The 27,810-nt window shown below is 51.4% G+C and overlaps 1 protein-coding gene across 1 annotated transcript; it reads right to left on the bottom strand.

The window, feature by feature from the left end:
• Positions 1-432: 432 nt before the first annotated feature.
• sf3b4 (splicing factor 3b, subunit 4) lies at positions 433-26,735 on the bottom strand. Its single transcript, XM_063041831.1, has 6 exons — positions 26,617-26,735; positions 17,121-17,249; positions 16,161-16,703; positions 7,481-7,672; positions 3,210-3,377; positions 433-1,045 (listed from the first exon to the last, which is right to left on the bottom strand). The coding sequence occupies exons 1-6, from the start codon at positions 26,648-26,650 to the stop codon at positions 867-869; spliced, it is 1,245 nt and encodes a 414-aa protein (XP_062897901.1). The 5' UTR covers positions 26,651-26,735; the 3' UTR covers positions 433-866.
• Between the last annotated feature and the right edge of the window lie 1,075 nt (positions 26,736-27,810).

Genomic DNA, 27,810 nt, shown 5'->3' with positions numbered 1-27,810 from the left:
TTGGCAGAGCGTTCCACACACCCACCACTCTCCGTGTAATCAGTGTGGTATGCAGATAACAGTACTTGCCCTGAAGGTGCCTGGACAGGCACGCCAATGGCGACCAAGGTTAGGGGTTCCGCTAGTGCACAACCAAGACAAGGTGAACTACCGTTACCGCCGCTTGTTCTGACTCCGCTATGCAGTTCTCCCTTCCTCCCCTCGGTGCGGCACTCCCTCCTTCCCCTCAGCATGGTGTTCGTTCCTCACCACCCCGCCCCTTCCTCGGTGCAGCACTCCCTCCTCACTGCCCCTCCCGCACTGCAGTACTCCCTCCTCACCCTTCCCCTCCTCTCCCACAGCATTCCCTCCCGTAGCGCGATGCTCCCCCGAACCCACAACCTTGCAGGCAAAGCCCATGAACAGAATCTCGAGACAGACATGAATTACCTGAGAAAAACATTTTATTAAAAACATCTCAATCCTCTCGCAAAAAAGGAAATTCTAGGAAGTGGGCGTACAAAATCCCCCAGCGTCCCCCACGGTAGGGTCTTGGCTCTTGGACACAGTCCTCCAGGGAGGCACGGCTCAGCTGGAGGGGTGAGAGGTCCTGTTGCTTTGGGGGTTGGGCAGGAGCAGGGAGATCGAGAGGGGAAAGGGGAAAAGGGTGCAATAAACCTCCCGGGAAAAATTCCCAGAGCTCCAGAGGGTCCAAGTGTTCCTTTCCTTCCCGGGATTCCCGTGGGAGAGACTTCCTGAATTGGGAAAAAAACCAGCCCTCAAAAACTTGACCTGTTCCAGCACAAGAAGAATGACTGGGAGAAAGAGGTCCAGGCCAGAGGGAGTTGCCGGCTGCCTTCTCTTTGCTGCCTGCTCTCTCTCCTCCTTTACTGGGGCTGGAGAGGTCCGCGGGGTGGGCCGCGCGGTGGCATGGGTATCCGGGCCCCTCCCCGAGGAGGCAAGAGTGGACCCCGGGCAAAACCAAAGTGAGGTGGGCGAGGAGGCCCGTTGAAACCAGGCGGAGGCATTGGAGGTGGCGGTCCACGTATCCCATGGGGAGGGGGTCCTGTGAGGGGGAGAGGGAGACAGAGATGGAGGGAGGGAGGATGTGAGGGGAGAGGGAGTAAGTCAGAGTGGGATGGAGAGATGGAGAGGAGGAGGGAGGGAAGGGAGAAACATATGGAGAGAGATAGGGCAGAGGGGTGGAGAGGGGAGGGGGAGAGGGAGAGAGACATAGAGAACACGAATGAATCAACCAGAGGGGGAGACAAAAATGGAGGAAGTGAGATAGGAGGGGAGAAAGAGATGGACAGAGGTGGGGGTAAGAGATAAAAACAAAGGGAAAGAGAAAGAGACAGGGATAAAGATGAAGGGAGAGAGAGAGACATTGGGCCAGGGAGCGAGTTGGAAGGAGAGACACAGCGAGTGAGGGAGGGAGCGAGATGGAAGGAAGGGAAGAGAGAGATGGAGGGAGGGAGGGATAGAGAGAGAAAAAGAGAAATCAGACACTGTAAGTAAAACACCCAGCACACCCTCCTTCCCTCTGGCAACCCTGCCCCAGTGGGGCAACCCCGTTCTGAAGAGAGGGAGGGCAGGAGACTGTTCTGCCCCTCACTGAGGCCAAGTCTGATCCCCTTCCACCCCAACTCCCCACGCCGACCCCTACTTCCGAAAGGTGCCCTTTAAACCTTTCCTCCCTCACATGCCCTCTCATTTTAGTCTCCTTTCACCCTGGGGAAAAAGAGCGGGGACATCCACCCTATCCATGCCCCCTTCAGTTTAAAAACCTCTCTAAGGTCACCCCTCAGTCTCCTGCACCCTGGGGAAAAAGGTCCCAGCTTCTCCTTACATCTCAGTCATGGTAAAATCCTGTGCCATCTCGTCCTGGGCAACAGATAGCACAGAGTACTCCAAGTGCAGTCTCACCACATCTTGTCCGGCCGTAGCGTAGCTAAGTACCCGTAACCCTTAGGTCTTTTTGTTCTACAGTACTGTCCAGCACCCTGCCATTCACTCGGTACGTCCTTCCCTCGTTTATCTGCCCAAAATACAACTCCTCGCCCTTTATTATTTTTTTATTTAGAGATACAGCACAATAACAGGCCCTTCGGCCCAACAAGCCTGCACTACCCCATTTCACCCATGTGACCAATTAACCTTCTAACCTGATACCTTTGGACTGTTGGAGGAAACCAGAGCACCCGGAGGAAACCCACGCAGTCACGGGAAGAACGTACAGACCGCGGTGGGGATTGTGCCTGGGTCATCGTCTCTGTAAATCCTTATGCTACACTGCCACTCACCCAAGTTAAACTTCACCTGCCACCCCTTGGCCTATTCCCCCAGTCAACCTAGACCCAGTTGTAATCTTAGACAGCTCCCTTCACTGTCGACCACACCACCATCTTCGGTGTCGCCCGCGATGCACAAAGCTCGCCAGCAGCGTTCACTCCAGGTGGTGGGCTGGGCCGGCTCAGAGTCAGGTACTGTACTGTGGTCAGGAACCGGGTACTTTCCAGTGGCGGAACCCCTCCCCGGTGTGACGTACATGAACCAGACGGGTCTTTACAACATCCACCAGTGGCTATTTATTTACAGATTCAGTATGGAACAGGACCTTCTGGCCCTGAGCTGCACCACCCAGCATCTCCCGATTTAACTCTAGCCTAATCACAGGACAATTTACAGTGAGTAATTAACCTACTCCCTGGTGTGTCTGGACTGTGGGAGGACCAGCAGGAAACCCACATGTTGCATGGGGAACTCCTTTCAGATGACACCGGGAATGAACTCTGAACCCCTGATGCCCCAAGCGTCACACTAACCACTACACTACCATGGCGTTTTGTGGTTGTCATGTGACCACATAAATGCCAAAATAGCAATTTATCGAAATCTTCTGTGGTGGGATTCAAACCCTGGCCCCTCGTACGTGCACTCCAGTGAGAATGCCACCACATTGACACCTTGCCAACACCACCCCTCCTTCTCACAGGACTACATCGTACCCTCTCATCACTCCTTGGAGACAGCTGTGAAAGACACCCTTCGGCCCACTGAGTCTGTGCTGGCCCACTCCCACACTGTTCCAGTTTTATTTCCCCACACATCTGATCTCCAAACAGAATGACTCCCATCTTTCCCAATTCCGGGATCACCACTCCACTGCCCCTCCTACCACGATCCCTCAGAAGCCCCCACCACCGGCCGCTGACCCGGACGCTCCTTACCCATGTGGTGTCCGAACGGGGGCCCTCGGGGGGGCATGACCATGGGCGGGGGGTTGTGGTGCTGGATTCCGGGCGGAGGGGGACGGTGGGGGGCGTTCTGGCTCGGCCCACCAGGGAGAGGCGCCATGTTGTGTGGTCCGTGGTGTGAGACATGCATCGGGTGCATCCCTGTGGAGTAGGAGAGACAGACAGTGAGGGAGGGGAGGGGAGGGGAGGAGGGCGATGGAGGGAGGTGAAGAGAGTGAGGGGGGGGAGAAGAGTGCAAGGGGTGGGGTAGGAGAGTGAGGGAAGGGGACGGGGAGGGGGAGTGAGAGGAGGGGAGGTGGGGTGATGGCGAGAGAATGAGGGTGGAATGGAGATTGAGGAAGAAAGAGGGGAGTGAGAGGGATGGGGAGGTGGAGGAGAGGGGGAGAGAGAGGGAGGGGAGGGGAAAGTGTTGGGGAAGGTGCACAGGTGGGGTGGGAGAGAGAGGTGGAGGGGGAAGAGGGAGGGAAAGAGGGAGGGGAAGGGTAGAGGGTGGGGAGGGGGAAGAGAGAGAGATTACATCAACATCACTTTCTTAAAAGTCTGCAAAACAAAGCTAGTTTCTGAACACCTTGGGGACTGGGCGTCTGTACCCCCGGTGCTGATGTCGAGAGGACTGAGAGCTTCATGTTCCCAGATTGAACATCACCAACAGCCTGTCCTGCTCCAAGCACGTAGACCTCAGAACTGAGAAAGCTCTCCAACACCTCTACTTCCTCAAGAGCCTTCAGGAATTCTGCTGGTCCTCAATGAACCTCACCAAGACCCCACAGAAGGCAGCCTATCTGGATGCGTCACGGCTCGGTACGACGACAGCTCTGCCCGTGATCACAGGGAACTACAGAGTTACGGACACAGCTCGGCACATCACAGAAACCAGACTCCCCTCCAGAGACTCTGTCTAACGTCCCACCACCTCAGTAAAGCGCACAGCAGACCCAAAGACCCCTCCCACCCTGGACATCCTCTCTTCCATCGGGCAGAAGATACAACAGCCAGAAAGCACAGACACAGTGCTCAGTGACAGCTTCTATCCCACAGTCAGACTCTTGTACATTAACATGAACTCTTGACCTCCCAGTCTTCCTGGTCATGGCCCTTGTACTTTATTTGTCTGCCTGCACTGCACTTGCCTTGTAACTGTGATACTCTTTTCTATGTTTTGTTTTCCCTTGTACTACCTCTATGTACTTAGGTATGAAATGATCTAACTGGATTGTGTACAATCAGGAATTTTCACTGCATCCCAATACAGCACAGGAACAGGCCTTTCGGCCTACAGTGTTGTGCTGAGCCAATTAAATTATTAAACAAATGCCCTATTAAACTCATCCCCTATGTCTGCACAATATCCAAAACCTTCCATTGTCCACACATCCTCTTAAAAGTCCCCAATGTATCTGCCTCTACCACCATACCAGGTACCCACTACTCTCCGTGTATAAAACTCGCCCCTCAACTCTCCTTTGAGGTTACACCCTCTCAACTTACATTGACAATAATCCAAGACAAAGTCAAGTTTATTGTTAAATGCACAAGTATACGTTTGATGGCTCTGGGCCTGTACTCACTGGAGGTCTGAAGAATGAGGGAGCATCTCACTGAAACGTATGGAAAATTGAACGGCATAGATAGAGTGGACATGGAGAGAATGTTTCCAAAGTTGGGGAGTCTAGGGCCACAGGGCACAGCCTCAGAATACAAAGACTTCCCTTTAGAACAGAGATGAGGACGAATTTCTTCAGCCGGAAGGCGGTGAGTTTGTGGAATTCATTACCACAGACACTGAAAGCCAAGTCTTTGGGTATAATTAAAGCGGTGGTTGATAGGTTCTTGATTAGCCAGGGCGCCAAAGGTTATGAGAAGGCAGGAGAATGGGATTGAAAGGGATAATAAATCAGCCACAATGGATGGCGGAATAGATTCGATGGGCCGAATGGTTTAACATGTGTACAGGTGCAATGAAAATCTTGCTTGTAGCAGCATCACAGGCTCAGAACATCAGATACACAGCATTCGCAAGAAAAACATAATTTAAGTGTAAATTACACATTTTTTTTACAAGAAAGAGCACAGGTAGAGCAAATAAAAGAGGTGTATTGTAGTGCAAAGTGGACACAGCTTCGCTGTACTGAGGTGGCGACGGGGGTTGTGCCAGTTCAAGAACCGAATGGTTGAAGGGACGTCGCTGTTTCTGAACCTGGTGATGTGTGTCTTCAGGCTTCTGTCCCTCCTGCCTGATGGGAGTTGCGAGATGGCATGGCCCGGATGCTGGGGATCTTTGATGATGGATATTCCCTTCACAGGGCAGTCTTCCGTAGACACTGCCGATGCTGTGGTGGCACGTCACCGTGATGTATTGAGCAGAGTCATAAGAACATAAAAAACAGGAGCAGGAGTGGGCCATCTGGCCTGTCAAGCCTGCTCCACCTACCTGCCTTTTCCCCGTAACTCCACTATGCAAAAATCTATCCAACCTTGTCTTAAAATATATTCAATGAGGTAGCCTTTGGGCAGAGAATTCCACAGATTCACCACTCTGAGAAAAGTAGTTCCTCCTCATCTCCATCCTAAATCTACTCCCCTTAATCTTGAGGCCATGTTCTAGTCTTACCTACCAGTGGAAACAACTTTCCTGCCTCTATCTTATCTATTCCTTTCATAATTTTATATATTTCTATAAGATCTCCTCTCATTCTTCTGAATTTCAGCGAGTACAGTCCCAGGCATCTCAATCTCTCCTCGTAGTCTAACCCCTCATCTCTGTAATCAATCTGGTGAACCTCCTCTACAGCACCTCCAAAACCAGTATATCCTTCAAGTAAGGAGACTAGAACTGAACACATTACCCAGGTGTGGCCTCACCAGTACCCTGTACAGTTGCAGCATAACCTCCCTGCTCTTAAGTTCAACCCCTCTGGCAATGAAGGCCAACAATCCATTTGCTTTCCTGATAGCTTGCTGCATCTGCAAACCGACCTTTTGTGATTCATGCACAAGCAAGACCAGTGCTCTCTGCAAATTTATGTTTTTATGCATTCGGATTGCCGTATCAAACCGTGATGCAACCAGTCAGGATACTTTCAGCAGAACGCCTTTTGGGCTGTTCAGTGACGAGCCGAACCTCCTAAGAAAGTAAAGACGCTGGCGGTATGCTGCATCTGTGGGCTGGGCCCAGGACGGGCATCTGAGACGCTAGTACAATGTCTTGCACACCAGCCACCTAGCAAACTGCCTTTTCCAAAAGCTCCCTTCTGGAAAGAGCCACAGGGCTATTGAAACGAAACCTTCATGCCATCGGAAAAGTTTCTTCTTCCAGACAGTCGATCTGATCAACCATTCTAATTCCCCCCACCCCCTCTATCTGTTAGCTCAGTCACTACACTGCTCTGTAAACACTTGAAACCACTTCTTATAGAGCTTGTAAATACATTCTGGTATTTATGTAGCAATGCACATTCATTCCATATCTAACTTTATATTTTGTAGTTATTTATTCTCTATAATTGTTGAATGTTGTATTTTGTCGTGCCCTGAGCAACACAGCACAGCAAATTCCTAACACATGGAAATATATACTCTATTATTATTAGGTACCTCCTGTCTTCTGCTGCTCGACGTGTTGTGCATTCAGAGATGTTCTTCACACCACTGTTGTAATGCATGGTTAATCTAAATTTCCTGTCAGCTTGAGCCAGCCTGGCCATCCCCCTCTGCCTTCTCTCACTAACAAGGTGTCTTCACCCACACAACTGCCGCTCACTGGATGTTTTTTGCTTTTCCTCACCACTCTCTGTAAACTCTGGAGACTGTCGTGTGAGAAAATCCAGGAGATCAGCAGTTTCTGAGATACTCAAGCCACCCCATCTGGCACCAGCAATCATTCCACAGTCAAAGTCACTCTGGTCACATTTCTTCCCCATTCTGATGTTCGGTCTGATCAATAACTGAACCCCATGACCACGTCTGCATGAGTTGCTGCCATGATCGTCCAATGAGACATTTGCAGGTGTGCAGGTGTACCTAATAAAATGGCCACTAAGTGTGTACAGCAAATAATATTGATGTAACGTTTCTATCCGATATTACATTAGCATATGAAATGTTAACACCCAGGAACTGTAAGCTGCCAAATCTCTTATGTAGCTTACGTTCCTGTGTGTTCAAACTGTCGTACCATACCACAGTACGGCCAGCCATGAATAACTTGATTACTGCCGCCGTGGGCGGGTCCCTCTGATACTCACCATGGTGAGGCAATGCGCCAGGAGGGAAGGGGTGCCCCACATGGTGGGGGGTGGTCCCTGGAGGTCCTGAGGCTGGCGGTCCAGGCGCAGAGGTGCTGGGAGCCATGGGAGGCGGCATCGCTGGAGGGATCCCTGGAGGCAGGGCTCCTGGAGGGGGAACTGGCGGGGGGAATGATCCTGGGTGAGGCAGCCCTGAGGGGGGGGGGGGGAGGGAGAGAGAGAGAGAGAGAGAGAAAGAGAGAGAGAGAGTCAGTAGAGTCACTCTGTGCAGGAATAGACCCCTTGGCTCACCTCCTACATTCCATTTCACTCTACCTACGTTCCTGTTGACTCCCCACGGATTCCACCCCTCACCCATACACATGGGGGGGAAATTACAGTTAACTCACTGACTCCACACACCGCTGTGATGTGGGTGGGAATAGGACCACACAGGAGCAGAATCCAAAGGGTTCACAGAGAAAAAGCAAACTGCGCACACACACACACACACACACACACACACACACACACACACACACAAACACACACACACAGACCACCATCTGCCTGCCCCACATCACAGCTTCAGACTAGGAGGGGGTGAGATGTCTTCACTTGGGAGGGGGGGGTGAACACTTGAAAACCTGTTGATACTGGTCTTTGAGTTAATTCATGACAGACCAACAATTTGCGCTCATCCTGGCAAAAACCTCCCGCTTCTTTACATTACAAGAGGCCATTCAGCCCATTGTATACCTACTCTCTCTGTCCCATTCCAACACTAATTTTCCCTGTAACCTCCCCCAGGCGGATCAACTGCCCCCACATTCTCCCCACGTTCCCATCAACTGCCCCCACATTCTCCTCAGCTTCCCATCAACTGCCTCCACATTCTCACCTTCCCATCAACTGCCCCCACATTCTCCCCAACTTCCCATCAAAAGCCCCCACATTCTCCACACCTTCCCAACAACTGCCCACACATTCTCCCCTTCCCATCAACTGCCCCACATTCTCCCCACCTTCCCATCAACTGTCCCCACATTCTCCCCACCTTCCCATCAACTGCCCCCACATTCTCCCCACCTTCCCATCAATTGCCCCCACATACTTCCCACCTTCCCATCAACTGCCCCCACATTCTCCTCTTCCCATCAACTGCCCCACATTCTTCCCATCCCGTGAACTGCCCCCACATTCTCTCCTTCCCATCAACTGCCCCCCACATTCTCCCCACCTGCCCATCAACTGCCCCCACATTCTCACCACCTTCCCACCAACTGTCCCCACATTCTCCCCACTTTCCAATGGACTGCCCCCACATTCTCCCCACCTTCCCATCAACTGCCCCCACATTCTCCACACCTTCCCATCAACTGCCCCCACATTCTCCCCACCTTCCCATCAACTGCCCCCACATTCTCCCCACCTTCCCATCACCTGCCCCCACATTCTCCACACCTTCCCATCAACTGCCCCCACATTCTCCCCACCTTCCCATCAACTGCCCCCACATTCTCCCCACCTTCCCATCAACTGCCCCCATATTCTCCCCACCTTCCCATCAACTGCCCCCACATTCTCCACACCTTCCCATCAACTGCCCCCACATTCTCCCCACCTTCCCATCATCTGCCCCCACATTCTCCCCTTCCCATCAACTGCCCTCACATTCTCCCCACCTTCCCATCAACTGCCCCCACATTCCCCCCACCCTCCTATCAACTGCGCCCACATTCTCCCCACCTTCCCATCAACTGCCCCCACATTCTCACCAGCTTCCCATAAACTGCCCCCACATTCACACCTTCCCATCAACTGCCCCCACATTCTGCCCCTTCCCACCAACTGCCCCACATTCTCCCCACCTTCCCATCAACTGTCCCCACATTCTCCCCACCTTCCCATCAACTGCACCCACATTCTCCCCACCAGCTGCCCCCACATTCTCCCCACTTTCCAATGGACAGCCCCCACATTTTCCCCACCTTCCCATCAACTGCCCCCACATTCTCCACACCTTCCCATCAACTCCCCGCACATTCTCCCCACCTTCCCATCAACTGCCCCCACATTCTGCCCACCTTCCCATCAACTGCCCCCACATTCTCCCCACCTTCCCATCAACTGCCCCCACATTCTCCCCACCTTCCCATCAACTGCCCGCACATTCTCTCCTTCCCATCAACTGCTCTCACATACTCCCCACCTTCCCATCAACTGCCCCCACATTCTCCACTTCCCATCAACTGCCCCCACATTCTCCCCACCTTCCCATCAACTGCCCTCACATACTCCCCACCTTCCCATCAACTGCCCTCACATACTCCCCACCTTCCCATCAACTGCCCCCACATTCTCCCCACCTTCCCATCAACTGCCCTCACATACTCCCCACCTTCCCATCAACTGCCCCCACATTCTCCACACCTTCCCATCAACTGCCCGCACATTCTCCCCACCTTCCCATCAACTGCCCTCACATACTCCCCACCTTCCCATCAACTGCCCCCACATTCTCCCCACCTTCCCATCAACTGCCCTCACATTCTCCCCACCTTCCCATCAACTGCCCTCACATACTCCCCACCTTCCCATCAACTGCCCCACATTCTCCCCACCTTCCCATCAACTGCCCCCACATTCTCCCCACCTTCCCATCAACTGCCCCCACATTCTCCCCACCTTCCCATCAACTGCCCCCACATTCTCCCCTTCCCATCAACTGCCCCCACATTCTCCCCACCTTCCCATCAACTGCCCCCACATTCTCCACACCTTCCCATCAACTGCCCGCACATTCTCCCCTTCCCATCAACTGCCCCCACATTCTCCCCACCTTCCCATCAACTGCCCGCACATTCTCCCCTTCCCATCAACTGCCCTCACATACTCCCCACCTTCCCATCAACTGCCCCCACATTCTCCACTTCCCATCAACTGCCCCCACATTCTCCCCACCTTTCCATCAACTGTCCCCACATTCTCCCCACCTTCCCATCAACTGCCCTCACATACTCCCCACCTTCCCATCAACTGCCCCCACATTCTCCACTTCCCATCAACTGCCCCCACATTCTCCCCACCTTCCCATCAACTGCCCCCATATTCTCCCCACCTTCCCATCAACTGCCCCCACATTCTCCACACCTTCCCATCAACTGCCCGCACATTCTCTCCTTCCCATCAACTGCCCCCACATTCTCCCCACCTTCCCATCAACTGCCCTCACATACTCCCCACCTTCCCATCAACTGCCCCCACATTCTCCCCACCTTCCCATCAACTGCCCTCACATTCTCCCCACCTTCCCATCAACTGCCCTCACATACTCCCCACCTTCCCATCAACTGCCCCACATTCTCCCCACCTTCCCATCAACTGCCCCCACATTCTCCCCACCTTCCCATCAACTGCCCCCACATTCTCCCCACCTTCCCATCAACTGCCCCCACATTCTCCCCTTCCCATCAACTGCCCCCACATTCTCCCCACCTTCCCATCAACTGCCCCCACATTCTCCACACCTTCCCATCAACTGCCCGCACATTCTCCCCTTCCCATCAACTGCCCCCACATTCTCCCCACCTTCCCATCAACTGCCCGCACATTCTCCCCTTCCCATCAACTGCCCTCACATACTCCCCACCTTCCCATCAACTGCCCCCACATTCTCCACTTCCCATCAACTGCCCCCACATTCTCCCCACCTTTCCATCAACTGTCCCCACATTCTCCCCACCTTCCCATCAACTGCCCTCACATACTCCCCACCTTCCCATCAACTGCCCCCACATTCTCCACTTCCCATCAACTGCCCCCACATTCTCCCCACCTTCCCATCAACTGCCCCCATATTCTCCCCACCGTCCCATCAACTGCCCCCACATTCTCCACACCTTCCCATCAACTGCCCGCACATTCTCTCCTTCCCATCAACTGCCCCCACATTCTCCCCACCTTCCCATCAACTGCCCCCACATTCTCCCCACCTTCCCATCAATTGCCCCCACATACTTCCCACCTTCCCATCAACTGCCCCCACATTCTCCCCTTCCCATAAACTGCCCCCACATTCTCCACCATCCCATCAACTGCCCCCACATTCTCCCCACCTTCCCATCAACTGCCCCCACATTCTCCCCACCTTCCCATCAACTGGCCCCACATTCTCCCATTCCCATCAACAGCCCCAACATTCTCCCCACCCTCCCATCAACTGCCCCCACATTCTCCCCTTCTATCAACTGCCCCCACATTCCCCCTTCACATCAACTGCCCCCACATTCTCCCCTTCCCATCAACTGCCCCCACATTCTCCCCACCTTCCCATCAACTGCCCCCACATTCCCCCCTCCCCATCAACTGCCCCCACATTCTCCCCACCTTCCCATCAACTGCCCCCACATTCACCCCTTCCCATCAACTGCACATACATTCTCCCCACCTTCCCATCAACTGCCCCCACATTCTCCCCACCTTCCCATCAACTGCCCCCACATTCTCACCTTCTCATCAACTGCCCCCACTTTCTCCCCACCCTCACATCAACTGCCCCCACATTCTCCCCTTCTATCAACTGCCCCCACATTCTCCCCTTCTATCAACTGCCCCCACATTCCCCCCTTCACATCAACTGCCCCCACATTCTCCACTTCCCATCAACTGCCCCCACATTCTACCCAGCTTCCCATCAACTGCCCCCACATTCTCCACTTCCCATCAACTGCCCCACATACTCCCCACCTTCCCATCAACTGCCCCCACATTCTCCCCTTCCCATCAACTGCCCCACATTCTCCCCTTCCCATCAACTGCCCCCACATTCTCCCCTTCCCATCAACTGCCCCCACATTCTCACCTTCCCAACAACTGCCCCCACATTCCCCTCTTCCCATCAACTGCCCCCACATTCTCCCCACCTTCCCATCAACTGCCCCCACATTCTCCCCACCTTCCCATCAACTGCCCCCATATTCTCCCCACCTTCCCATCAACTGCCCCCACATTCTCCCCACCTTCCCATCAACTGCCCCCATATTCTCACCTTCTCAACTGCCCCCACATTCTCCCCACCTTCCCATCAACAGCCCCCACATTCTCCCCACCTTCCCATCAACTGCCCCCATATTCTCACCTTCTCATCAACTGCCCCCACATTCTCCCCACTTTCCCATCAACTGCCCCCACATTCTCCCCACCTTCCCATCAACTGCCCCCATATTCTCCCCAACATCCCATCAACTGCCCCCACATTCTCCCCACCTTCCCATCAACTGCCCCCATATTCTCCCCAACATCCCATCAACTGCCCCCACATTCTCCCCTTCCCATCAACTGCCGCCACATTCTCCCCACCTTCACATCAACTGCCCCCACATTGTCCTCTTCCCATCAACTGCCCCCACATTCTCCACTTTCCCATCAACTGCCCACACATTCCCATCTTCCCATCAACTGCCCCCATTTTCTCCCCACCTTCCCATTAACTGACCCCACATTCTCCCCACCTTCCCATCAACTGCCCGCACATTCTCCCCACCCTCCCATCAACTGTCCCCACATTCTCCCCAGCTTCCCATCAACTGCCCTACATACTCCCCACCTTCCCATCAACTGCCCCCACATTCTCCCCTTCCCATCAACTGCCCCCACATTCTCCCCTTCCCATCAATTGCCCCCACATTCTCCCCACCTTCCCATCAATTGCCCCCACATGCTCACCAGCTTCCCATCAACTGCCCCCACATTCTCCCCACCTTCCCATCAACTGCCCCCACATTCTCCCCCTTCCCATCAACTGCCCCCACATTCTCCCCACCTTCCCATCAACTGCCCCCATATTCTCCCCAACATCCCATCAACTGCCCCCACATTCTCCCCACCTTCCCATCAACCGCCCTCACATTCTCCCCACCTAGCCATCAACCGCCCCCACATTCTTCCCACCTTCCCATCAACTGCCCCCACATTCTCCCCTTCCCATCAATTGCCCCGACATTCACCCCACCTTCCCATCAACTGCCCCCCCACACTCTCCCCACCCTCCCATCAACTGCCCCCACATTCTCCCCACCTTCCCATCAACTGCCCCCACATTCTCCCCACCTTCCCTCATTCTCTCCCCAGAGAGAGAGAGACACGATTCTGTAGATGAGCAACACATAGAAACACACAGTACTGGAGGAACTCAGGTTAGGCAGCATCTATGGAAATAAATAAACAGTCAACATTTTGGGCTGTGACCGTTTGTCATGACTGGAAAGGAAGTGGGGGTTGTAGCCAGAATAAGAAGGTGAAGACACACAGAAGTTCCCTCCCCCCGGCCCTGCTTCTTGCACCATTCCCTCTTCCCCTCTCCTCACCTACCGCCTTACTTGCTCTCAGCCGCCACCTGTCAGCTTGTTATCATCCTTCCCCACCCGTCCATTTTCTCATTCTGGCTGCACCCCCTTCCTCTCTGGTCCAGAAGAAGGGTCTCGGCCTGAAACTCTGACTCTTTATTCATTTCCATTGGGCTGCCTCACCCGCTGAGTTCCTCCAGCATTCTGTGTGTGTGTTGTGCACATGCAAGACACACACACACACACACACACACACATATAGACACACACAAAGAGCTGGAGGTTGAGACCGAGAAAGAGCAGGATGCAGGTGGGGGAGAAGGATAAGGGTAGGTCCAGAGGAATTGAGGGCGGAGCAAGGGTGGGTGGAGGAAGAGGGTGGGAGGAGATAGCGATAGCAGGGGAGGCAGAAATATGGGAAGGGGAACAGGCAAATCATTGGCTTACTAAACAGAGAGGCAGGGGGTGAAGAGTATAAGAGGGTAGTCAGAAAAGGGGAGGGAGTGGAGGGGGAGAAGAGAAATGAGGAGAGGGGTGAAGAAAAAGGGGTGAAGAAAAAGGGGAGAAGGGAGGGGAGAACATAGAAAAGCACAGCACAGTGCAGGCCCTTCGGCCCACAATGTTGTGCCAACCCTCAAACATTGCCTCCCATATAAGCCCCCACCTTAAATTCCTCTATATACCTGTCTAGTAGTCTCTTAAACTTCACTGGTGTATCTGCCTCCACCACTGAGTCAGGCAGTGCATTCCACGCACCAACCACTCTGAGTGAAAAACCTTCCTCTAATATCCCCCTTGAACTTCCCACCCCTTACCTTAAAGTCATGTCCTCTTGTATTGAGCTGTGGTGCCCCGGGGAAGAGGCACTGGCTATCCACTCTATCTATTCCTCTTATTATCTTGTACACCTCTATCATGTCTCCTCTCATCCTCCTTCTCTCCAAAGAGTAAAGCCCTAGCTCCCTTAATCTCTGATCATAATGCATACTCTCTAAACCAGGCAGCATCCTGGTAAATCTCCTCTGTACCCTTTCCAATGCTTCCACATCCTTCCTATAGTGAGGTGACCAGAACTGGACACAATACTCCAAGTGTGGCCTAACCAGAGTTTTATAGAGCTGCATCGTTACATTGCAACTCTTAAACTCTATCCCTCGACTTATGAAAGCTAACACCCCATAAGCTTTCTTAACTACCCTATCCACCTGTGAGACAACTTTCAGGGATCTGTGGACATGTACTCCCCAGATCCCTCTGCTCCTCCACACTACCAAGTATCCTGCCATTTACTTTGTACCACGCCTTGGAGTTTGTCCTTCCAAAGTGTACCACCTCACACTTCTCCAGGTTGAACTCCATCTGCCACTTCTCAGCCCACTTCTGCATCCTATCAATGTCTCTCTGCAATCTTCAACAATCCTCTACACTATCTACACCACCACCAACCTTTGTGTCGTCTGCAAACTTGCCAACCCACCCTTCTACCCCCACATCCAGGTTGTTAATAAAAATCACGAAAAGTAGAAGTCCCAGAACAGATCCTTGTGGGACACCACTAGTCACAATCCTCCAGTCTGAATGTACTCCCTCCACCACGACCCTCTGCCTTCTGCAGGCAAGCCAATTCTGAATCCACCTGGCCAAACTTCCCTGGATCCCATGCCTTCTGACTTTCTGAATAAGCCTACCGTGTGGAACCTTGTCAAATGCCTTACTAAAATCCATATACATCGCATCCACTACACTACCCTCATCTACATGCCTGGTCACCTCCTCAAAAAACTCTATCAGGCTTGTTAGACGCAATCTGCCCTTCACAAAGCCATGCTGACTGTCCCTGATCAGACCATGATTCTCTAAATGCCCATAGATCCTATCTCTAAGAATCTTTTCCAACAGCTTTCGCACCTCAGACGTAAGGCTCACTGGTTTATAATTACCCGGACTATCGCTACTACCTTTTTTGAACAAGGGGACAACATTCGCCTCCCTGCAATCCTCCGGTACCTCCAATCCTCCGTGAAGGAGGAGGGGAGAAGGGGGAAGGGGGGGAGAGGGGGAGGAGGAGGTGAGAAGGGGAGGGGGCAAAGGTTGGAGGGGCAAAAGGGGAGGAGGGGGAGTGGAGAGGGAACAGAAAGAGGTAAACTGGAGGGGTGGTTTCCTCCTAGGGGCTAAGGAGGAAGGGGAGCTTGGAGGGGCTCGAAGAGGGTGAAGGGCAGCCAGAGTGGGGTGTGGATTATGAAGGGGGAGGGTAGAAGGAGGTAAGGGAAAAGAGAAAGTGGTGAGAGGGTTGGCAGTCAGTACTGAGGTGAAGGGTGAGGTGTGAGTGTGTGGAGAAAGGATGGGTGACTCACCTGGGGGCGGCAGCCCCCCTGTAAGCCCGGAGACCACGCCAGACTGTGCAGCCTGTGGCGGGGGCGCGTCGGCGAAGAGCTGGTGGGGCCGGTCGGCCTGGGAGAGGGGGTTCTGGGCGGCGAGCAGTCTCTCGGCGGCCGAGCCGTGCCGCTCGCCCTTGGAGTCCTTCTTGAAGGCGTAGGAGACGGTGATGGGCCGGTTGCAGAGGTACTGGCCATTCATGGCCTCAATGGCGGCATCCGAGGCATCAAAGCTGGCGAAGTTGATGAAGGCATAGCCCTTGGAGTTCCCGGTGTCGGGGTCCCGCATGATCTTGGGCGTCTGCAGGATAACGCCGAAGGCGCTGAACGTGTCATAGAGGAGCTTCTCATCGATCTCGGGGTCCAGGTTGCCAATGAAGATGTTGGCGCCCACGTCCAGGTTCTTGTTGTGGGCCGACGCCTTGTTCACCCGGATCGGCTTCCCGTACAGCTTGATCATGTTCATGATCTTGATGGCGTAGTCGGCATCCTCCTCGCTCAGGAACTCTACGAAGCCATAACCTGCACGGGGCGGGGAGGGAGGAGGTGGAGGTGTGGGAGACAAAGTCAATTAACCCTCCCAGATTTCAGGCTCCATGTCTGTGCGGGGTCAGGAGGGAGGGAGGGAAAGCCGTGGGAAGGGGGAGGACGGAGAGCTGCGGGAGGGCGATGGAGAGTCACAGGAGGAGTGTCGAGGAAGGAAAAAGAGTGTGAGGGGGTCCTAGAAAGAAGGGAGGGGCAGCTAGGAAGCAGGGAGAGCAGAGGGAGGGGCCAGAAGGAGGGAGTATCTTAGTAGGGGCAGATGAAGGAGGGAAGGAGTGTTGTGGGTGGGTCACTGAGGACGGAGGGAGTGTTGTGGGTTTGTCAGTGAGCAGGGAGGTGGGGAGAGCCGGTGGCATTTCAGATACGGACGCTGAGCTCCACCTGCTGCCCACCTACCTTGGTGCTGCCCCGTCACCCGATCTTTCGGCATGTGGGTGTTGACGACAGGTCCGGCCTGCAAGAACAGCTCCCACAGCAGAGGCTCGTTCACCTTCTCGTCCAGACCACCCACGTACACTGTTGCATCTGCAGGGGAGAAATACCCACAGCTTCCATTAGCGCGCGGGAGAGTGAGCGAGCGAGTGAGCGTGAAGTTTCGACATTTTCCACGTGACAACCACAATCACACAAAGTGCTGGAGGAACTCAGCAGGTTGGGCAGCATCGATGCGAAACTTCAGTTTTCTGATGACTCTGCCATAGTTGGATGCATCAGCAAGGGAGATAAGGCTGAGTACAGGGCTACGGTAGGAAACTTTGTCACATGGTGTGAGCAGAATTATCTACAGCTTAATGTGAGAAAGACTAAGGAGCTGGTGGTAGACCTGAGGAGAGCTAAGGTACCTGTTTCCATCCGGGGGGTCAGTGTAGACATGGTGGAGGATTACAAATACCTGGGGATACAAATTGACAGTAAACTGGACTGGTCAAAGAACACTGAGGCTGTCTACAAGAAGGGTCAGAGCCGTCTCTATTTCCTGAGGAGACTGAGGTCCTTTAACATCTGCCGGACGATGCTGAGGATGTTCTACGAGTCTGTGCTGGCCAGTGCGATCATGTTTGCTGTTGTGTGCTGGGGCAGCAGGCTGAGGGTAGCAGACACCAACAGAATCAACAAACTCATTCGTAAGGCCAGTGATGTTGTGGGGATGGAACTGGACTCTCTGGTGGTGTCTGAAAAGAGGATGCTGTCCAAGTTGCATGCCATCTTGGACAATGTCTCCCATCCACTACATAATGTACTGGTTGGGCAGAGGAGTACATTCAGCCAGAGACTCATTCCACCGAGATGCAACACAGACTGTCATAGGAAGTCATTCCTGCCTGTGGCCATCAAACTTTACAACTCCTCCCTTGGAGGGTCAGACACCCTGAGCCAATAGGCTGGTCCTGGTCTTATTTGCTAGCATAATTTAAATATTACTATTTAATTATTTATGGTTTTATTATTATCTAATTATTTATGGTGCAACTGTAACGAAAACCAATTTCCCTTGGGATCAAGAAAGTATGATTATGACTGTGACTATGAGAGGAATAAACAGTCGAAGTTTCAGGACCGGAAAGGAAGGGGGAAGAAGCTGGAACAGGAAGGTTGGGGGTGTGGAAAGAAGACAAACCGGCAGGGGGTAGGTGAAACCAGGTAAGAGAGAAGGTCATGACACAGCGTCTCAGCACGAAATGTCAGCTGACCTTTCCAAAGATGTTGCCTGACCTGCTGTGCATCGCTCTGGATTTCTAGCCGCTGCAGAATCTCGTGTCTCTCAGTGACAATGTGGGTCTTCCCCCCCCCCCACCCCACCACCACTACCACCGGACAATGGGGGGCAAGAGGCAGGCGGAGGAGACGGGTGGTGGGGAGACCAAAAGACATAGGAGCAGAATTAGGCCATTTGGCCCATCAAGTTTCTCCACCATTCAATCACAGCTGATCCTTTCTTCTCCTCCTCAGCCCCACCTGCCAGCCTTCTGCCCATAACCTTTGATACCGTGTCCAATCAAGAACCGATCAAGCTCTGCCTTAAATACACCTAACAATCTGGCCTTCACAGCTGCCTGTGGTAATAAATTCCACAAATTCACCACCCTCTGGCTAAAGAAATTTCACCACATCTCTGTTTTCAACCTCTAACCCTCTTGACCTAGACTATGAGAGAAAGCTGGCAGGGAACATAACAACTGACCGTAAAAGCTTTTCTAGATATGTGAAAAGAAAAAGATTGGTTAAGACAAATGTCAGAAACAGGTGAATTGATTATGGGGAACAGGGACATGGCAGACCAATTGAATAACTACTTTGGTTCTGTCTTCACTAAGGAGGACATAAATAATCTTCCGGAAATAGGAGGGGACCGAGGGTCTAGTGAGATGGAGGAACTGAGGGGAAATTCATGTTAGTACGGAAGTGGTGTTAGGTAAATTGAAGGGATTGAAGGCAGATAAATCCCCAGGGCCAGATGGTCTGCATCCCAGAGTGCTTAAGGAAGTAGCCCAAGAAATAGTGGATGCATTAGTGATAATTTTTCAAAACTCTTTAGATTCTGGACTAGTTCCTGAGGATTGGAGGGTAGCTAATGTAACCCCACTTTTTAAAAAAGGAGGGAGAGAGAAACTGGGGAATTATACACCGGTTAGCCTGACATCGGTGGTGGGGAAAATGCTAGAGTCAGTTATCAAAGATATGATAACAGCACATTTGGAAAGCGGTGAAATCATCGGACAAAGTCAGCATGGATTTGTGAAAGGAAAATCGTCTCTGACGAATCTCACAGAATTTTTTGAGGATGTAACTAGTAGAGTGGATAGGGGAGAACCAGTGGATGTGGTATATTTGGATTTTCAAAAGGCTTTTGACAAGGATCCACACAGGAGATTAGTGTGCAAACTTAAAGCACACGGTATTGGGGGTAAGGTATTGATGTGGATAGAGAATTGGTTAGCAGACGGGAAGCAAAGAGTGGGAATAAACGGGACCTTTTCAGAATGGCAGGCAGTGACTAGTGGGGTACCGCAAGGCTCAGTGCTGGGACCCCAGTTGTTTACAATATATATTAATGACTTAGACGAGGGAATTAAATGCAGCATCTCCAAGTTTGCGGATGACACGAAGCTGGGCGGCAGTGTTAGCTGTGAGGAGGATGCTAAGAGGATGCAGGGTGACTTGGATAGGTTAGGTGAGTGGGCAAATTCATGGCAGATGCAATTTAATATGGATAAATGTGAGGTTATCCACTTTGGTGGCAAGAACAGGAAAACAGACTATTATCTGAATGGTGGCCGATTAGGAAAAGGGGAGGTGCAACGAGACCTGGGTGTCATTATACACCAGTCATTGAAAGTGGGCATGCAGGTACAGCAGGCGGTGAAAAAGGTGAATGGTATGCTGGCATTTGTAGCGAGAGGATTCGAGTACAGGAGCAGGGAGGTACTACTGCAGTTGTACAAGGCCTTGGTGAGACCACACCTGGAGTATTGTGTGCAGTTTTGGTCCCCTAATCTGAGGAAAGATATCCTTGCCATAGAGAGAGTACAAAGAAGGTTCACCAGATTGATTCCTGGGATGGCAGGACTTTCATATGATGAAAGACTGGATCGACTAGGCTTATACTCTCTGGAATTTGGAAGATTGAGGAGGGATCTTATTGAAACGTATAAAATTCTAAAGGGATTGGACAGGCTAGATACAGGAAGATTGTTCCCAATGTTGGGGAAGTCCAGAACAAGGGGTCACAATTTGAGGATAAAGGGGAAGCCTTTTCGGCCCGAGATGAGGAAAAACTTCTTCACACAGAGAGTGGTGAACCTGTGGAATTCTCTGCCACAGGAAACAGCTGAGGCCAGTTCATTGGCTATATTTAAGAGGGAGTTAGATATGGCCCTTGTGACTAAAGGGATCAGGGGGTATGGAGAGAAGGCAGGTACAGGGTTCTGAGTTGGATGATTAGCCATGATCATACTGAATGGCAGTGCAGGCTCAAAGGGCCGAATGGCCTACTCCTGCACCTATTTTCTACGTTTCTCGACATCCCCCACCATGAAAGAAATCCTTTCCACATCTACTCTGTCTAGGCCTTACCTCATTCGAAAGGTTTCAGTGAGATCCTCCCTCATCCTTCTAAATTCCAGCGAGTACAGACCCAGAGCCATCACACGTTCCTCGTATGATAACCCTTTCATTCTGGGAATCATCCTTGTGAACCTTCTCTGAACCCTCCCCAATGCCAGCACATTTTTTCTCAGATGAGGAGCTCAAAACTGTTCACAATACTCAAGGTGAGACCTCACCTGTGCCTTATAAAGCCTCAGCATCACGTCCCTGCTCTTGTATTCAAGACCTCTTGAAATGAATGCCAACGTGGCATTTGCCTTCCTCACCACCGACTCAACCTGCAAGTTAACCTTTAGGGTGTTCTGCACAAGGACTCCCAAGTTATCTGGATTTTCTCCCTGTTTAGAAAATAGCCTGCACATTTATTTCTATCACTAACGTGCAGGACCATGCATTTTCCAACACTGCATTTCATTCGCCTCTCCCTTGCCCATTCTCCTAATACAAGTCCTTCCACAGCCTTCCTGCTTCCTCAACACTACCTGCCCCTCCACCAATCTTCGTGTCATCTGCAAACTTGGCATCATCTAAATCATTGATATACAACAGGAAAAGAAGTGGTCCCAACACCGACCCCTGTGGAACACCACTAGTCACTGACAGCCAACTAGAAAAGGATCCTTTTGTTCCCACTCGCTGCCTCCTACCAGTCAGCCAATGCTCTAACCATGTTAGTAACTTTCCTGTAATACCATGGGTTTTTAACTTGGTAAGCAACCTCAAAAATAAATTAGTGTTTTACATGTATTCCTATTCTGACATGTTCCAGCACCTGCCCAATGAACTTCACTAATTCCCATGATGTTAATCTTTAGTCTTTCCATTTCATTTATCACATTGTCCAATCTTCCTGCTTGATATAGGGTTCTTACATTCCAAGTGGCAATAATTTTCTTTTGTGTTACTTGAATTTTAGAAATAAAAATAAAACACTAATTTATTCTTGTGGAACATCCCATACTAATGGAGTAGGAATTCTTATGGATGAAAACATGCAAAAAGTGTTTTAGGACATTGGGCAATATCAGAAAGAATGCTCCTTGTTAGATTCAGAGGACAACCATCTGATTTAGCAATTACACAGGTATATGCACCAACAGATGGAACAAATGAGGATATAGATAAATTCTATGAAGAGCTTGAACAAGCAAAGAATGGATGCAAATCTCAAGATATTGTTATTGTCATGGGAGATCTAAATGCTAAAGTAGGACAAGGTGCTGATGGAAATACCATGGGAAAATTTGGACTAGGGGAGAGAAATGAAAGAGGTGACAAGTGGGTAGAATGGTGCAAGATGAATAACCAGGTCATTATGAATACCTACTTTAAAAACTATCCAAGACACTTGTGGACCTGGAAAAGTCCAGGCGATAACATTAGAAATCAAATTGACTTTATTACTATAAACCAAAGATTAGAAACTCAGCGACTCAATGCAAAACATATCCAGGTGCAGACTGTAATAATGACCATAACCCAGTAGTATGTCATGTAAAAGTAAAACTTAAAAAACGAAAGAAACAAAATCCTGAACAACCCCTTGACTATCGCAATTAATTAAACAAGACAAAAATTTACAATTGAAGTAAGGAATATATTTCAACGTCTAGAAATAGAATCTGTTGAAGATGATATTTCTAGAAATGAAAATTAACTTTCTAAAGGATGACTTGGTAGAATCAGCAAAGTCAGTGATTCCTAAAAAAGAAAAAATCACAAAGAATAAATGGATGACAGATGAAATCAAAGATCTAATGGAAGAAAGGAGACAGAAGAAAGCAAATCCTATAGATTATAAGTCCTTAGATAAAAAAGTTAAAAGCTTATGTCAAAAAGCCAAAGAAGAATGGTTAAACCAGCAAATAGAAAGAATCCCTATTACTGATCCAAAAAGGCTACATCAACAAATCAAGAATATCACTGGTAAAAAGCCCCTCTGTTCTTCAGGTGGATGTTTGAAAGCAAAGGATGGTACCATTATCATGGGAAAAGATGCGATTATGAACAGATGGACTGAGTATATTCAGAAATTGTTTGAAGATGATCAAGGCGAAAAACCAGAAATTAAGAAGAACATTGAAGGTCCAAGTATTTTAAAATCTGAAGTTCGTGATGCAATAAATAAGATGAAGAAAGGAAAGGCAACAGGTCCCAATGATAATCAGGATAGAACAAGTAATAGAACAAATTATCGCCCTTGAAGATTATGGAATTGAAGAACTTAATGATTTAATCAATGACATTTATGAGACTGGAATAATACCAGAAGGGATGATAAAATCAGTATTTATCACTCTTCCTAAGAAACCTGGAGCAATAGAATGTGAATTACATAGGACCATAAATTTAGTGAGTCACATCACCAAGATAATTCTAAGAATTTTGATTTCAAGAGCTAAAAGTAAGATACAAGCTGAAATAGGTAAAGAACAACGTGGTTTTCTGAAAGATAAAGGTACAAGAAACACAATATTGATGTTAAGGATACTATCACAAACAAGTTATTCAAGTGCAAAAGTTTGTTTGTTTTATCGACTACACAAAAGCATTTGATAAAGTGAAGCACAATAAATTAATTGAAATATTACAGGAAACTCTAGATCTAGATTTGAAAGACCTCGGCCTAATCAGAAATCTGTACTGGGAATAAACTGCTGCTGTAAGAATAGATGAAGTGAGTCAGTTTACGAAAATCAAGACAGGCATTAGACAAGGGTGTGTTCTCTCCCCTGATTTGTTTAATGTGTACAGTGAAACAATATTACAAAAAACAAGAGACATCTTGGGAATCAAAGTTGGCGGTGAAAACATCAATAATTTCCGATATGCAGATGACACTGTGTTAACTGCAAGTACGGAGGAAGAACTACAAAACTTAATTGATATAATTGTTGAAGAAAGTGCAAAAATGGGTCTCTCTATCAATTGCAAAAAGACAGAATGTATGGTGATATCCAAAAAGAAGGAGAATCCTATCTGCAGGCTGAGAATAAATGGGGAAGACATAAAACAACTACAGAACTTTTGCTACTTAGGAAGCTGGGTGACATCAGACGGCAGGTGCGACATGGACATCAAAAGAAGAATAGGGATGGCAAAGACACCTTTACGAGAATGAAGAATATACTGACCAATACTAAACTAGGCATGACAACCCGCCTCAGAGCACTGAAATGTTACATTTATCCAGTTATGTTATATGGCTCAGAATGTTGGACAATTAACATGAAGAAACGAATTGAAGCAGAGATGTGGTTTTTGAGGAGGATGCAAAGAATATCAGAGACAAAATGAATATCTAATGAGGATGTCATGAACAGAGCAAACACGAGAAGAGAAATAATGTATGAGATCATGAAAAGGGAACGTAACTTCATTGGACATGTGATTAGGAAAGAGGAGTTAGAATGCACAGTAATTATGGGAAAGATTGAAGGGAAGAAAGCAAGAGGAAGACAAAGACAAATGATGATGGAGACGGCAGCCAGAGAACTGGAAATGAATACCAATGAATAGATCCACTTGACCCGAAACACGAGTGTGTGGGCCATGGCCGTCAAAGCTCAAACTGGGCACAATGATAATGAAGCAACCTCATGTGTGGCATCTTGTCAAAGGCCCCACGAAGGTCCTGAAACATCCACTGCATCCCCTTTATCTATTCTCCTCAAAGAATTCCAACAGTCTTGTCAGGCAACAATTTCCCCTTAAGGAAACCATGCTGACTTTGTCCTATCTTGCCCTGTGTCACTGAGTACCCCATAACCTCATCCTTAACTATTGACTCCATCTTCCAAACCACTAAGCTCAGGCTAACCGGTCCTTTATGTTGCCTTTCTTAAAGAGTGGAATGACATTTGCAATTTTCCAGTGTTGGTGGGGGCAGGGGGGGGGCAGAGAGAGAGAGAGATGGGGGAGGTGTCGGGTGGGGGGGGGAGATGTGCGGGATAGAGACGGCGGTGTGTGAGGGGCTGTCGGTGGGGGGGAAACTGGTGTCAGTGATGGGGAGACGGGGGTGTCGGTGGGGATGAGGCGGAGTGTTGGGTGGGGGAGAGATGGGGAGTGTCAGTGTGGGGGGAGACCGGGGTGTCAGTGTGAGGGGGAGATGGAGGTGTCGGTGGTGGGGGAAACAGGGGGTGTCGGGATGGAGACAGGGAGGGAGAAGGGGGATGTGGGGGGAGAGGAGGGGAATGTTAGGGGAGACAGGGGATGTTGGGGGTGGAGATGGGGGTGTCAGTGGGGTTGAGGCAGAGTGCTGGGTGGGGGAGAGACAGGGGATGTCTGTGTGGGGGGAGACAGGGGGTGTCAGTAGGGGGATACGTGGGGAGTGTGTCAGTGGGGTTGAGCCCGGGGGGATGTCGGTGGGGGGAGAGACATGGGTGTTAGTGTGGGGGGAGACAAGGGGTGTCGGTAGGGGGATACGGGGGGAGTGTGTCAGTGGGGTTGAGCCCGGGGGGATGTCGGTGGGGGGAGAGACACGGGTGTCGGTGTGGGGGGAGACAGGGGGTGTCTGTAGGGGGATATGGGGGGAGTGTGTCAGTGGGGTTGAGCCCGGGGGGATGTCGGTGGGGGGAGAAACAGGGGGTGTCGGTAGGGGGATACGGGGGGAATGTGTCAGTGGGGTTGAGCCCGGGGGGATGTCGGTGGGGGAGAGACAGGGGTGTCGGTAGGGGGATACGGGGGGAATGTGTCAGTGGGGTTGAGTCCGGGGGGAGTGTGTCAGTGGGGTTGAGCCCGGGGGGATGTTGGTGGGGGGAGAGACACGGGTGTCGGTGTGGGGGGAGACAGGGGGTGCCTGTAGGGGGATATGGGGGGAGTGTGTCAGTGGGGTTGAGCCCGGGGGGATGTCGGTGGGGGGGAGAGACAGGGGGTGTCGGTAGGGGGATACGGGGGGAGTGTGTCAGTGGGGTTGAGCCCGGGGGGATGTCGGTGGGGGGAGAGACACGGGTGTCGGTGTGGGGGGAGACAGGGGGTGTCGGTTGGGGGATACGGGGGGAATGTGTCAGTGGGGTTGAGCCCGGGGGGAGTGTGTCAGTGGGGTTGAGCCCGGGGGGGGTGTCGGTGGGGGGAGACAGGGGGTGTCGGTAGGGGGATACGGGGGGAATGTGTCAGTGGGGTTGAGTCCGGGGGGATGTCGGTGGGGGGAGAGACAGGGGGTGTCGGTAGGGGGATATGGGGGGAGTGTGTCAGTGGGGTTGAGCCCGGGGGGATGTCGGTGGGGGGAGAGACACGGGTGTCGGTGTGGGGGGAGACAGGGGGTGTCGGTAGGGGGATACGGGGGGAATGTGTCAGTGGGGTTGAGTCCGGGGGGAGTGTGTCAGTGGGGTTGAGCCCGGGGGGATGTCGGTGGGGGAGAGACAGGGGGTGTCGGTGTGGGGAGAGACAGGGGGTGTCGGTGTGGGGAGAGACAGGGGGTGTCGGTGTGGGGAGAGACAGGGGGTGTCGGTAGGGGGATACGGGGGGGGAGTGTATCAGTGGGGTTGAGACGGCGGGGGGTTGTCGGTGGGGAAGGGAGACCGGTGGTGTCAGTGGAGGAAATACGGAGGGGGAGGGGGGGTGTTGGTCTGGTGGGGGGGAGAGGGGAGTGTTGGTGGGGGAATGGAGACGGGGGTGTGGGGGTAGACAGGGGGTGTCGGTATGGGGGGAGACCCCGGGTTTCTTCCCCATCAACACTGTTCCTGCGACGCTCCCTCCCTCACCCCGGCCGCGCCCTCTCTGCCCCAGCGCTCCCTCTCTCCCGGCATTCCATACGATCCCTCATTCTCCCCCAGCGACCCCTCACCCTGGTTCCGTTCGCTGATCGGACCGGCCGCCATCCCGCCCTCGCGGAGCAACCGGAACTGAGTGGCGACGAGTCGTGCTGCGCGCAGGATGGGTGTTCCGTGACCCAACCCCTGTGGCGACCCGCTCGGTCGGAGGACCGCGGCTGAGCTACCAGCGCCGGAGGACTCAACCCGCTGTAGCGCCCCCGCTCGGCCGGAGGATTCTGCCAACACTAGCGCCCCCTCTCGGCCGGTAGACCACTGCCGCCCTCGTCGCAGAAGAATGCGGTTGCAGACGGCGGAGGATGGTTTTTTGGGCCGCATTTAATCCACAATCAGCAGAAACAGCTTGACCGAGGGGAACAAGTGCACTGATAACGCAAAACCACACTGCAGCATTGCGGAGGTGAAAACGTGCCCAGCTCGCGACACCAGAGATACCTTGGACCTGTTTTACAAGGAGATCTGGACGTGCTTGTCCACAAATTCCTGGGCGCAAGAGCATTAGTGTCCAGAAGTGAAGATCCCTTACTTCAATTGTGTATACTGCAGTTGCGTTTGTGATCGTTACTGTCTGTCTGTCTAGGTACCATATCCGATGCGGATGTTGGCGACCATGGTTTTCCATAAGATCTATCCCTCGTTTTTTGGATGACTTCCATTTCTTTGATGTGTAACCACCTGGCTAGGCTTTTGATGTATATAAGTATATAAACATGGGTTAGTGATCATTACAGTTATATAAATTATTGTGTATTGTGGTGCCCCTCTATTCTGCAACCACAAGATGCTGGAAAAACTGAGCAACACACACAAACGCTGGAGGAACTCAGAATGTCAAGCAGCATCTATAGAGGGGAATTTTGGGCTGAGACCCTTCGTCAGGACTGGAAAGGAAGGTGGCAGAAGCCAGAATAAGGATACTGAGGGTTAGGCAACATCTGTGAGGAATAAGAGTCTTTCCAACCAAGAACTCAACAGACCAGGCCTAGGCCTCAGGCTTTAAGGTTTGGGAGAATGAGATTATTTCTCCCAGATGAATTCAACATCTTGCCTCCGTGAGACCCAAAGACCAAGTTGAGTGTCAGCTGACCGTACATATATACAACCAAGCAAAACGACGTTCCTCTGGACCCAGAAAACATATCACACACAGAACTAAATATTACCACAAATAAGTTAATAAAATATGATTCAAAATTCAAGCAGGGCGC

The sequence above is a fragment of the Mobula hypostoma genome, chromosome 2 (assembly GCF_963921235.1).
Source record: "Mobula hypostoma chromosome 2, sMobHyp1.1, whole genome shotgun sequence".
NCBI classification, from domain to species: Eukaryota; Metazoa; Chordata; class Chondrichthyes; order Myliobatiformes; family Myliobatidae; genus Mobula; species Mobula hypostoma.
This window is presented reverse-complemented; position numbering and strand designations above follow the sequence as displayed.

What these genes read in the sequence shown, in the direction of transcription:
- sf3b4 (XM_063041831.1), bottom strand. Translation starts at nt 26,650, where the DNA reads ATGGCGGCCGGTCCGATCAGCGAACGGAACCAGG. An exon ending in GGTGACGGGGCAGCACCAAG is followed by an intron (nt 16,704 to 17,120) that starts GTAGGTGGGCAG and finishes CGCCCCGTGCAG; the next exon opens with GTTATGGCTTCGTAGAGTTC. An exon ending in CCCGTTCGGACACCACATGG is followed by an intron (nt 1,046 to 3,209) that starts GTAAGGAGCGTC and finishes TCCCCCTCACAG; the next exon opens with GACCCCCTCCCCATGGGATA.